The 14,332-nt window shown below is 36.7% G+C and overlaps 1 protein-coding gene across 2 annotated transcripts in view; it reads left to right on the top strand.

Annotated features, from left to right (window-relative positions):
• LOC131527582 (exostosin-1) overlaps positions 1 to 14,332 on the top strand; it is a 354,500-nt gene that overhangs the window by 259,162 nt on the left and 81,006 nt on the right. For both annotated transcript variants that reach the window (XR_009267686.1, XM_058756794.1), the window contains exons 4-5: positions 8,216 to 8,323; positions 10,859 to 10,978. Coding sequence is in view for 1 of the 2 variants with exons in the window: in XM_058756794.1 (XP_058612777.1) it covers positions 8,216 to 8,323; positions 10,859 to 10,978 (228 nt within the window). In the remaining variant the exon portion in view is untranslated. The remainder of the gene's footprint in view (positions 1 to 8,215; positions 8,324 to 10,858; positions 10,979 to 14,332) is intronic.

The following is a 14,332-nucleotide window of genomic DNA, read 5'->3' as shown; positions in this document are numbered from 1 at the left end:
GAAACAGTAAAATATATAAAGGAAAACAGTTTTATTGAGAATTTAGCTGCATTAAAATACAGTATGAGCACAGAGAGACAAACAAATGTAAAAGGCAATATGACGTGATGACGTCACGAATATGCTAATTAGCGTGTGACGTCATCTAGCGACATTTAGCGACTTTTCAAACTGGCTTTAGCTACTTTCCATCGAAAGAAGTTGGCAACACTGGTCACCACTTCATGAAGGCAATGTATGTAAGCTTGTTCGTTAGTTGAAAACAGCATTGGTCTTAAATTCAGTTTAGGTCTGTCATTAAATTAAAGTGATTATAAATTATTAATCTCGTGTTTGTAATTAACGACGTCAAACTTTAATTTCGCTGGCGTTTCGCCTCTCAAAACAGTGCTTTAGTGTCAAGTATCCCTCTTTGTAAATCAATAGGCTAAGTTATATGGAATTGTACCACGGAAACCAGTGTTTTCGATTAGTGATATTTCTCTTGAACCCAAAATCCAAGACATGTTGTCAAAATGGCCTTAGTATGAGTTTTTATATTTATAATATACGATATAGTAATATTTTCAGCGCGGCTGCCAACAGTTCCGTTGAGCCCACAGCTAGAGTTACGCGCGTCTCTAAGCAACACACTGAATACTGAACGAATCCAGGGATTTGAACGAATCGGTTGAGTGATTCAGTGGCCCATTCTGCTTGTTCATGAACGAATCAATTTTGAATGAATCAGTTCAATGAACGCTTCTGTGATAAAGCAGTGATTTGCCACCACTTACTGGTGGCATTAATGTCGAGAGTAGGCCTATCATTTCATTTCATATTTCTATATTCAATTTTTAATTATTTTTTCCCCAACAGAACAAACAGAAAACAAAAACGAAACAAAACAAAAAGCTTAGGCAGACCTTAAATGCACAGCTGTCAATTTAGTTCTTATTAAGATAAAATCAAAGAAATCGATAAGTTACAGGGGAAGATACATAAACATTAACAGTAATAGGCTTCTTGTTTTGAGCCATGATGACAATAGTTTTCAAGAACAATGTAGGCAATCATGCAAAGTGAAAGAAACAGTCCAAATAGGGTGTCTATATCCGATGAAAAATTTGGGTCCATTTTATTTCTGATATAAGGGGTGATTTGTAGTCAGCATATTATTTTAAATTGAATAGCATGTTTTGTTACACACTGAAATTCTTTAGCGTGCTCGAGACTGAATCCCAGTCTTCACTGGAGATATTTAGTGCAAAATCATCTCCTAGGATGGTCAAACTCAATATAACATAAATATGAGATACATATTTTTATCTTGTATTTTTAAAAATACTCTTTCAAAATTGGGGACAGTGTATGTAAATTAAATATGATGTATTTTGAATTTTGCACTGCATTGTGTTTTAGGGTTATCAGAAAACATATGAAAATTAACCATGATTTTATTACAAATGTAAAATTTACTTAAAATATGCCTTCATGAATGAAACCATAAAACATTTTAATTCTAAGAAGGCAATGGAAGTTTCTGCTTTGAACATGTAGCAACTAAATTTAGCCTATATGTGCTTCAAAGTAGCTAACACTACTGTTAATGTCATAATATGAGAGATATTAAGCATAATGTAATAACTTAATACTGATCTTCATTATGTTAATGTGCAGGGAAAACACAAACTTCTCATGTTCGCTGTGCTGTTAACTGATCGGTGAGATTAGTTAGTTCGCGCCGCGCTGTCAGTTCGGTGGCCCTAGCAAACACATCCTCCCTGCGCTGTCAAGTCAGTCTCTTTAATACCGCGCTGTTTCGTCCCACTTTTGGGTTGTTTGGTGTCCCATATTAGGCTATATTAAAGTGCTGTATCATATTCAAACCCAAATGAAACTACGAGTATGCAATGATGTAGTTTTGTCGTCAGTTAAGTCATGAAGTTACAAAAGAAGGCGATTAAAGCTGCCTTAAAATTGTGCATGCAAGTATTTATTATTTATGAGCAGAGGTGGGGGACTCGAGTCACATGACTTGACTCGAGTCTGACTCGAGTCGCAAATTTAAGGACTTGTGACTTGCTTGACTAAATAAAGAAAATGACTTGACTTGACTTGGACTTGAGATCCAGTGACTTGAGACTTGACTTGACTTGACCTTCATGACTCGGCAGGACTTGACTTTATAACAACTAATTATTATTATAAATCATTGCAAGTGCGACATAATTTGGTAAACAAAACGCAAGCCGCTGAACCAGCGGCAGAAGTGATCCAGTCTGCGCAGTTCATGACACTGTGCACGAGCGCAGGAACACAGCGCCAAATAGAGGGAGCAAGAGATCTCGCGATGTTTGGATTAACACTCTTCCAAACTATATGCATTTGCAAAGCCAGGACGTCACCACCAGTGTTGCCAATTTAGCGACTTTGTCGCTAGATTTAGCGACTTTTCAGACCCCCCTAGCGACTTTTTCCAAAAGCGACTAGCGACAAATCTAGCGACTTCTTGGACAAACCTTAGCGAGTCTCTGTGATCGCTGGTACTGCCGCAACGGCGCGAGGTCAGGGTGCACGCACCTCTTTCTCTGCATCTGCTCTGTTCAGCGAGCGGCTGAGAGGAGCAGCGTTCAGTTAAAACAGATACTATGTTGCTTCTCTAATTTTACATGCAAATATAGCCAAAATCACAGAACAGGAATTGTCTCTGTCTTGTCTTATCTTGTGTGTATTATTTTATTTGATCAGACGACGGCTCAATTATAAAATAGGATTTTTGTGCAGAGTAACTTCTTGGAAGGGAGAGCTGGTTATGTAGTCTTAAAGGGCTGCATTTCAGTCACTATTTCATATTTATCCGTTGATTGACAACAGAAACAGTAAAATATATAAAGGAAAACAGTTTTATTGAGAATTTAGCTGCATTAAAATACAGTATGAGCACAGAGAGACAAACAAATGTAAAAGGCAATATGACGTGATGACGTCACGAATATGCTAATTAGCGTGTGACGTCATCTAGCGACATTTAGCGACTTTTCAAACTGGCTTTAGCTACTTTCCATCGAAAGAAGTTGGCAACACTGGTCACCACTTCATGAAGGCAATGTATGTAAGCTTGTTCGTTAGTTGAAAACAGCATTGGTCTTAAATTCAGTTTAGGTCTGTCATTAAATTAAAGTGATTATAAATTATTAATCTCGTGTTTGTAATTAACGACGTCAAACTTTAATTTCGCTGGCGTTTCGCCTCTCAAAACAGTGCTTTAGTGTCAAGTATCCTCTTTGTAAATCAATAGGCTAAGTTATATGGAATTGTACCACGGAAACCAGTGTTTTCGATTAGTGATATTTCTCTTGAACCCAAAATCCAAGACATGTTGTCAAAATGGCCTTAGTTAAGTTTTTATATTTATAATATACGATATAGTAATATTTTCAGCGCGGCTGCCAACAGTTCCGTTGAGCCCACAGCTAGAGTTACGCGCGTCTCTAAGCAACACACTGAATACTGAACGAATCCAGGGATTTGAACGAATCGGTTGAGTGATTCAGTGGCCCATTCTTGCTTGTTCATGAACGAATCAATTTTGAATGAATCAGTTCAATGAACGCTTCTGTGATAAAGCAGTGATTTGCCACCACTTACTGGTGGCATTAATGTCGTAGAGTAGGCCTATCATTTCATTTCATATTTCTATATTCAATTTTTTAAATTATTTTTTTCCCCAACAGAACAAACAGAAAACAAAAACGAAACAAAACAAAAAGCTTAGGCAGACCTTAAATGCACAGCTGTCAATTTAGTTCTTATTAAGATAAAATCAAAGAAATCGATAAGTTACAGGGGAAGATACATAAACATTAACAGTAATAGGCTTCTTGTTTTGAGCCATGATGACAATAGTTTTCAAGAACAATGTAGGCAATCATGCAAAGTGAAAGAAACAGTCCAAATAGGGTGTCTATATCCGATGAAAAATTTGGGTCCATTTTATTTCTGATATAAGGGGTGATTTGTAGTCAGCATATTATTTTAAATTGAATAGCATGTTTTGTTACACACTGAAATTCTTTAGCGTGCTCCGAGACTGAATCCCAGGCTTCACTGGAGATATTTAGTGCAAAATCATCTCCTAGGATGGTCAAACTCAATATAACATAAATATGAGATACATATTTTTATCTTGTATTTTTATCAATATTTTCTCAATTACAGACTTATCAGTATACAAAGTAGTATTTTGCCTATTTTCAAAATGTTATATTTAAAACATTATTATTTAAAATGTATAATTAAAAAAGTTAATTTCTGAGGAAAAATGAATAAGGTTGTGTGGCAAAAATATATTTGTTCCTGTTTGATACTGTGACTTGACTTGACCCTTATCAGGGCTCGACTTGACTTGCTTGAGGTGAGCCACTGACTTGACTTGACTTGCTTGATTTGTTTGTACTGTGACTTGAGACTTGCTTGAGACTTGATGGTAGGGCCTTGAGACTTGCTTGAGACTTGAACATGTGTGACTTGCCCCCACCTCTGTTTATGAGTCACATTTAAAGCAGTGTCAGATCCACATCAAGTTCAGCAGCGGCAGTTTTTAAAGTAGCAGCAGCTGCTGTGATGTCCGTTAATCAAAGAACAAAATTAAAAAGAGGATATCAATATCTTCTGTAGTTTTAAGCTTTATCTTTATTTAATTTAGAATTTAGTGTTTGATAACTTTATTAAATTAGGCTATATTTTCTTGCTGAAGGGCACAGGTATAGGCTATATGACATTTATTATAATGGGTTTATGTGAAGATTGTTTTAAATTCATGTAAATTAGAAGTAATTTTTGAAAGTTTAATAAATGTTAAATTGATAGCTCTCAATTATATTGATTTTATTAATGTTGAATGGCTATAATGGTTAAATGGTTAAATATAGGAAAAATGGTTAAATATTAGGGGGAAAAATATAGAGACACAAGTGATACTTGCCTTCAGTCATCAAAAAGATGGCAATAAACAAATATTAAAAATATACTTTAAGTTGTTTCTACATTAATTTGAAGATTGAATATGAAATTATTGCAATATAAAAGTATAATTAAAAACTTTAAATGTCAGGTGGGATTAATCGCAATTAATTTCAGAATTTTTTTATTAATTAGTTTTTTTTTTTAAATCGATTGACAGCACTAATATATATATATATATATATATATATATATACTTTACAAGAAATGTTCCATCCTCTAATAAGTAAAGAGTTGCATAAAATCAGTAAGTGAATTAATAAAAATGTGTCCACATGCTGAAACGCTTCTCTGTCTCATCTTTAGCCTGTCATAACCGATATTGTCAGTCAGGTATGGGAGGTAAAGACAGGGTGTTTGACTTTCCTCAGTATTTTTCACATCTCTCCAGCAGTTGTGTGAGGCTCCCTGTGTTGTGCTCTCTGATGGGAGCACTTTGAAAAGAGACATCAAAAGGCTTTTAGATGATGGTGCATGTGGGGCAGTCCTTCTGTTGTCAACCATCTGCATTTAAACATGGAGGAATTGGAGTCAGGACTGTGTGTGTGTGTGTGTGTGTGTGTGTGTGTGTGGAAGAAGGAAGGTGTCTGTGTGAAAGGTCAGGTGGGATTACCAAAGCTGTGGTCTCTGCTTCACTCCAGATATCTGGCACAAACCTCCTTAAGTCTTTCATATGACTGTCACCTTTGAATGCTGGACGGTGAGGTACGGTCTGGAATATATGAACAGTCTCTACCAAAATACTACCTGCCTCCCTGAAGACCAATTATACAAATCTATCATTTTAATGCCGGATAAATAGTTTTATTAGGGTGTGTGTAATTATTTTGTTTATTTAAATTCACTATAGTCTTACTTTTCATACAAATCTTTCATTTCATCTGCCTCTGAGAGCAAACATGACAATACAATCTCAGGTCTCCATATAATCATATAATCTGCTTGTGCCCCACAGAGGTTTATCAAAAAATCAAATTATCTGAAATTATACGAAATTGATCATTCATACAATAGTTGCATTTAAGTTCAAAGATTTATTTGTCAATACATCCTCAACATTACAACATTCCGCATTATGGTACTTTCTGACAATGTTTTCATAAATCCTATTTTATTTATTTATTTATTTGTTTGTTTGTTTGTTTGTTTAGTAAGTATTGTAGAAGGATTCAAATTATCTAAATCTTCTATCATGTTGGTTATTAATTCAGTTTTACCCTCCACTGAATATCATAATAGTTTGTTTTGTTTTGTTTTGTTTTCATTTAATTTAATTTACTAAATTCAGACTTTAGGAAAATCCGTTTTTTTTTTTAATTCATTCATTTTTTTTTTATTAATATATACTGAAATAAAAATACAAGTAAAAGGGTGAGGGGATCTATTTAATTTATTTATTCATTCAAAAAATAATAAACAAACATTCATCTTGCTTTTTCGTTTTTTGCCCCTTTTTGCACAGATCAAACTCAGTTCCGCACAGCAGAATAATGTAATTTATATATATATATATATATATATATAATATACATTGTATATAAAATAATTACCTGGTGACATTGTACATTATTAGGTTCACGCATCATGTTATTATTAATAAACTTTTAAACATTTTGCGAAGCAAAAGTGGGTGTCATTCACATAATACTTAATTGCAGTAATCAAAGGCAGTTGTTTAGCCAACAAACTGACCATTACAGTAGTGTGCTATAAATGTCTGCCATATTAAAATGCTATAACAATAAAAAAAAAATTTTTTTTAAAAACATTCTTATGTGTTTAAACAAGTTCCTGTTACTGGCAAACAGTGTTTCTGAGGTTTTGTTATGGTATTGCTGATGCTAATGTTTAACATCTGAAAAATAAAGCTCATCCATCTCCTCTACTGCATATTAACATTTTTGAAAGTATATTTTGTATGTGTGTGTTTATTTGGATCAGGCGTTTATTTTCAGTGTTGAGCACTAATAGTTATTTTCTCCACCAAAAAGTTTAGTAAACATGGATGTCCTTTTCCTTCAAGTGTGACTGATTTTGAGGGGAGTACAAAATAATATGGAGGAACATGCTTTTCTTGAATTGTCCTTTATCTTTTTAAATAAGGAGTTCAGAGTGCTATGAAACATACTGTACTGTTCAGAAAAAATAAAAATAAATAAATAAAAACTCTTTAACAACTGTACCCTACAATCAGAATAATATGGAAATAGGCAATGCACTTCAGTTCTTAAACACCAGAGGAAGATATTATTATACCAGTCATATAAATAGTGAAGGAACGTAGCCAATCATTGTGCAGTTTCTGGTTCTTCACATTTAAAAAGTGTTGCTTGGTTTTATTTTTTAACAAGATCCCTAGTCATGTCAGTCTGACCTTAGTCAGTTCCAAGTTTCAGCACATGTTGCTTTGAGATTCTGTCACAATGTCATATTGGCATCAACATAAAATTTGGTCCACTTTGCAGCTTATTATGGAAAGAACCAACCAATTTGACAAGAAGAAACCATCTGACTGGTTTGGAAATCACTTCACAATGTTAGAGGGTTAAAAATTATCATAAAAATATGTGACTCTTGTGGTGGAAGAAACCATAATTAACACCATACAGATGCATTTAAATAAATAAATTTTACAGCATTTATGTACCTTTATTAAAGGAATAGTCTACCCAAAAAAAGTAAATTCTGCCATACTACGCACATAGTTTCAAACCTGTATGATTTTCTGTTTTCTGTGGAACATAAAATCTTTTGTGAAGAATGTTGGTAACCACAGTTTCATTTCCCATTGACTTCAAGTCAATGGGAACCAAAAATATCTTGTTCACAAACAGAAAGTCATGCAGGTTTGCAAAATTTGACCGATTTTTTTATTTTATTTTTTATTTATTTATTTTTTTCAAGTGGACTATACCTTTGATGTTTATACAATTATAACTGTTGATTGTTAGTTGAAGTTAGCTCAGGTATATTCAATTTTAAGAACGGGTACAATCTTTAGAATCTGTTAGAAACTACTAGCTATTGGCAAATAAAAAAGCCCATGGAAGAAATAACATTGTTTCAAGGTGTCAGTGTACATTTTGACAACAGTTTATCGATTGAAATGAAGACTGTGAAAGTGTTGTACAGTTGTTGGTGGCAGTTGTGTATAGAGGGCTGAGGATTTGATATATATGTGTGTGTGTGTGTGTGTGTGTCCGTTTTGCAGGCGGCCTGTATTCCTGTGCTGCTGAGTAACGGATGGGAACTGCCCTTCTCGGAGGTCATTGACTGGAGTAAAGCTGCCATCATTGGAGACGAGAGATTATTACTGCAGGTACACACACACACACATTCGCATCAGACTATCAGTGCACTATCCCCCCAAGACACTAAAAAACACATAGTCTTCTTTATAATAATGTAATCGTACAGTAATGGGACCACATTACTGTGTAATCTGTTTTAAACCCTCCATCATTCTTCTTAACAGAAGACTGAAAATCCTGTTTTTTTTTTTACACTTTTTTTTTCTTTCTAAAATGACCACTCACAGCACTGAGAGCTTTAATTAAAAGCTGCTGAAATTCTCATGAGGGAAAAAAAGAAGAGGTTAAGAGGGGTTTTAAAAAATGATATCACACTTTTCCCCAAACTCTTAATCAAGCCAATTCACTATTTCCCCAAATTACAGAAGGGGAAATTAGCCTCCATTTGCAGAGAAAATTGATATCATATTTTAGCATGACACAGTTAATTAGGTTTTTTCTATTTTTTTTATTTTATTTTTTTTTTAAATATCTGACTTTTACAATTTTGCTAGTGGCATCGAAGGCAGTAATGAATGACAGTTTAGGCTCTCTCTCTTTCACACACACACACACACACACACACACAATCGAATACCCACATTTCACCAATGACTGCAATATTTTATTAACCAATTAATTTCATAGTGTAGGACAAATATTTCCAACATTTTTCAGGACACCAAAATACAAAGCAACGTCCTTCTTAAAATTATTTTCATAAAGACCCATTTATGTTGCATAAGAAAACAAAATATTAAGCTCTATATGTGACCCGTGCTGTAAAAATGAGTCGGAATGAGCAAATTTTCAAAAAATTGTTATCTTTATTTTCACATTCTTCATTAAAATACCTTCAAAATGATATATGACCTGTTGGAATAAAAAAATTAAAAAATGACTGAGCTACAACTGTTTTGAAGGCGACAGAGTCAGCAGAATTGATTTTTAGGAAAATTGAGTTAAAGTTTTCTGAAGATTCCAAAGCAAAATCACCAAAGCAACGTTGCATATTTCCCTCCAGTTCTTTTCTTAATAATAATTACTATATTATTAATCACAATATAGATATTTTTTTATTGTATCTTTGTCATTAAAAATAAGAACAAATATGCAAATAAAATGTAGTTTAATCAAGAGCAGCATTAAACATCTTTTAATGTTTGATTAACATTGAGACAAATCTATATTAAGACCTTCTGTAACGCATGGATCAAATACAATGTTTCACTTCAGATATTCCCCCAACCATTAACTAAACATTCATATAAGACATAACAGATTTTGTTTATGTGAATCTCGCCAAGACATATTTTGCAATAATATACTTTATAGGGAGGTCATTGAGAATTTGATATGAATATTCTCAAAGTTGGAATGTTGCGCTTAATTGCAACAATAGACCAACAACTTGTGGTGAGACGCAGCAGCAGTTGTCCAGAAGTGAGCAGAGAAAAAGGTAGGCTACTCCTGTCAGAAAACATACAAAAAAAAAAGATCATTTTAGATGTTTAATTACTATTAGGAGCATTGGGATCACTAGAAGAGGGCTTAATGAACAAATTTTTGTGAAAACCTCAAATTCGACCTACACAGACGTTTTTCTCTTTTTATAGCTCAAAATTAGACCGTGCACATTCTGACTAATTTTGCCAGCAGGGGTCACATTTTATAAAGATACCTTTTTAAAATTGAATAATTGACCTTTATATTGTCATTGTGCCAAAGTAAAAATATATATATATATATTACAATTTTCACTTTGTTTGAAGTCAACAGTGTATCTTTTTTCTATCTATGTTAGATTTATAGACCTTCAAAGTAGATAGATTTTTTTTTTTTAGTAATAGTGTTAAAAAATAAGGCTGTAAAATACTTAGTATAATTTATCATGGTTCCTCACCAGAAAGAAATACAAAAAATGTTAATATAAAAATGTGGTCGATGTGTTAAAGTATGTTGTGTTAAACAATTTTAAAGCCCCATTGAGTCCCTGAACTCTAGTTTGAAAACCTTTTGTGTATGACATGAAAAATTATGTTGCATTTCTTTTAATATGTAAAGTTTATTAATGGTTGTTTTGTGTTCCATTTCTTTGACATATTAGTGTTCAAATGCCACCACAGTTTCGAAGCTGAATAAGCACTTTTACTCCGGAGAGAACTGAGAAAATGTCATGACTGTGAGGCTTAAACTCCATTGTAGGACCTGTAGGCAACTTTAAAGCACACAAATGAAAATGCGCTACACACTACATTAACAGTTTGTCTGTCATATTTTAGATCCGACTGTTTTATTAATATGTCATGGTGTAATTTAAAATTTTATCGAAACACTGGACAGATAAAAGCTATTGAGAGAGTCCAACTCCTGCATTGCTTGTTCATCTTGATAAAATACTGAACATTTTAGGAAAATTGTGGAAAACTCTATCCTGAGTTGGGTAGAATTAGAGACAGCTCAAAGGTTAGACTGTAGAACAAACTGCTAATAACCACTGAAACATCCTGAAAAACGCAAACATAAAGTACAGCTGAATGCAGATCTCTCTCTCTCTCTCTCAGGTTCCATCTATCACCAGGTCTGTGGGTTCAGACAGAATCCTGGCACTTCGGCAGCAGACTCAGCTCCTGTGGGACGCCTACTTCTCCTCCGTCACAAAGATAGTCTTAACCACATTAGAGGTTAGTCCTCACTTAAAGTAGAGAGAGATGTACTGCGTCCAAATGAGTCATGCTGGGGGAAATGTGTGAATGAGGGACTGCCAGCTGCTTGATGTCATTTGTATTGTGTGTGTGTGTGTGTGTGTGTGTGTGTGTGTTTGTTTTGGGGTTTTTTTGCACTTAAAGGGATAGATTAGCCCAAAATGAAATTAAATGGAAACACCATCATCATTTACTCTCTCTCATGTATATAATCTCTCATATATATAATAGTATTTACACCAGTGGACAATAATGTTGTTATGTTTATTTTAGGTGTGCACTTCTTGTTATGTGAACATAATTGCAGTGCACACTTTAATGTAGGCAGGATTTTGATTGGCTGGAAAATAATCACTCTGACAGTCATTGCAACGATAGCTAAATGTATTTAAAACAAACAAAAAAAAAGTCCTAAAAATCACATTTTTAAATACTACTTTTTCACGTTTCAACTGATTTTGTCATCACTCCCGAATACATTGAGATCCAAAAGTCTGCAACCTCTATTGAAAATGCTTCTATTTTCTAATTTAATACAGATATATATATATATATATATATATATATATATATATATATATATATAGAAAACCATTATTTTAGTATCAGGTATTTGTTCTCCAGATTTCTCCATACAATCTCTAGTTTGTCATTTGTCAATTATATACAAATGTATAGGCTACCTATAGAGAAGTACACTTTAGCTTACTTTTAAAAAGAGTAAACTACTAATAAATAATAAACTTTATAATATACTTTAAAATAATATACTTGTGTGTAAACTGAATATAATTGTCACACACATGGACTGTCTGTGTGTGTGTTTTTCTCCCCATGTGCTCCCCGTGGCCTAGTTTCTCCCTCTCGTTGAGTGTCTCATTTGATTCACCTGTGTCCCGTTCATTACCCCTTGTTAAGCCCTGTATTTATAGTGTTGTCTGCCCCTTGATTCCTTTGTCCGGTGTTTTATGTCTAAATTTATGTGCTATGTGTGTCTCCTGTCTTCCTTGTATTATCCCTTTCCTTGGATATTAAAGACTGTGATTCGCATTTTCCTCGTCTCTACATTCCTTGCTCCTCACAGTAGACATTGTGACAGAACACAGGACCAACAAACAGTTATACTGCGTGTTTCCCCTCCGTTTTTGTTTCCGACCCCTTCTCCCATCCAAGATATCTCCTCCTCCTGCTGGAGCAGGGGGAGAGATCGCTCGAGGGCCATACCAGACTGTTTCTGGAAATTGCCCATCTTACCAGCCGGACGACGCACTCTGTGCGTTCTATGGCGCCAGCCTGAACCCCGTGTGCAGAGCACCGTCATCCGAAGATGGCCCTCTAGTGGATTTTGCCGCCTTTGTGGAGTGGATACTGGCGAGAAACGGATCGCCAGTTCCACTCCGGACCCAGAGCCCAGCCCTCCATCACCTCGCTGTGCGGAGCCAAAATCTGAGCCCAACGATGATGGAGAGCCCAAGCCCGCCGCAACCGATGAGCCATAGCCGCACGGAGTGACAGTGCTGAGGATCACAGCAGGGCCGGAGCTGCTGATAACATCAGACCAGGTGTAAGAGCCGGCTACAACGCCCGCCACGAGGGAAAGAGCCGTGAACAGCGAAAGTGTGGAGAGGAGCTCCACCCACTGCGCCATGCTGAGAGTGAGCTTTTTGAGGAACTGGGACTGTGGAACGCAGAAGGGATCCCAACTCGGACTTGTATGCTGACCTGCCCCCTCTCCTCCCTCCTTCGTCGGAGCCCTCTGTCAGTCCTGTTTCCCCATCCAGCCCTGAAAGAGACTCTGTTTCCGAGTCAAGAGATGGCTCTAGCCCCAGACCCAAGATGAGAGAGGGCTCCTGTTCCCGAGTTTAGCCCAGAGAGGGCTCCAGTTCCCGAGTTCGGCCCAGAGAGGGGTTCCGTTCCCAAGTTTAGCCCAGAGAGGGTACCTGTTCCCGAATTAGGCCCAGAGAGGGCTCCCGTTCCCGAGTCTAGCCCCGAGAGGGCACCTTTATTTATATAGCGCTTTTAACAATACAGATTGTGTCAAAGCACTTAGCAGTATCAAATTAGAGGATAGAGTGTCAGTAATGTATAATGATAAGATTAAACACTCAATTTTCAGTTAAAGGCATTTCATTATTGAATTCAGAGATGTCATTGTCTAGCTCAGTTTAGTTTAAATATTATCTGTGCAATCAAATCGGCGATAATAGCTAGAAATTAAGTGTCCCCAACTGAGCAAGCCAGAGGCGACAGCGGCAAGCAACCAAAACTCCCTCTGTGACAGAATGGAGAAAAAAAAACCTTGGGAGAAACCAGGCTCAGTTGGGGGGCCAGTTCTCCTCTGACCAGACGAAACCCGCAGTTCAAAAGTTTATATTTCTATTTTCATTTTGTTGCAATTTCGTGCAAGCTCGTGTCCCCAAGTCCAACACAGAGAGGACTTCCGTTCCCAAGTTCGGCCCAGGGAGGGCTTCTGCTCCTGTTAGCAGAACTGAGAGCCCGGTGGCTCAAAAATGCTCACCCACCCTCCCACTCCTGCCTCCTCCATCGCTGTCGTCTGGCAGCCCCTCTGCTAACCCTCAGCCCACCATCTGTTCAGTGCGAGCACCGCAGGTCTGCCGGTCTCCATCATCGGTGTGGCTAGAGAACCCCTTGCCTCTGCCTCCAGCCTCTGAGCCCCGGACTCTGCCTCAGCCCATCGACCCAGTGGCTCTAACATGCCCCCAAGCTCCCTCCTCTCCACTGTGGCTCATCAGTCCACATTTACTTCCGGCTTCGCTACTGTTCGTACACTCCTGCTTATTGCTCTGCGCTTCGCTCCCTATTTATGTACTTTTCTCAGATTTCTTCAGCATATCAGCACAGTGCTCAAACAACACAGTTTTTAGAAAATCAAGACTCTTTGCCTCCACTGCCAGCAGTTTACATTCCAGAGACGGGAAAACACAGCTGTCTACATTCAAACAGACGGGAAAGAAAATGCCCCTTGTGGAATCTACTTGCTGCATGAACTGCCACAGACTTCTACAAAGGATTGCGGTTCTTGAAACAAAGTTACTTGCTGGACCTCCAAAACAGGTGGAACACACAGCAGATCGTCATTACAGGAACCCCTCAGCATACAGCCGGTGAGTCCTGTGAATCTAGTGAATCTCAACAGTTTATACAAAGTGTAGAGGAACAAGCTGATCGACAGAATAATCGATGGCACAAACAGGGAGCGAGACCCAAAGGCACTCGAGACATCAGATTGTCACGAGTATCTCGTATTGCTGCAGTAGCATCCTCTACCCCAGATATGGCTATGACAAGACTTGTAAACACTGGCATTCTACA

This window comes from Onychostoma macrolepis, chromosome 20, assembly GCF_012432095.1.
Source record: "Onychostoma macrolepis isolate SWU-2019 chromosome 20, ASM1243209v1, whole genome shotgun sequence".
NCBI lineage: Eukaryota > Metazoa > Chordata > Actinopteri > Cypriniformes > Cyprinidae > Onychostoma > Onychostoma macrolepis.
Note: the sequence above shows the minus strand (reverse complement) of the source record. Positions and strands in the feature narration are given on the sequence as shown.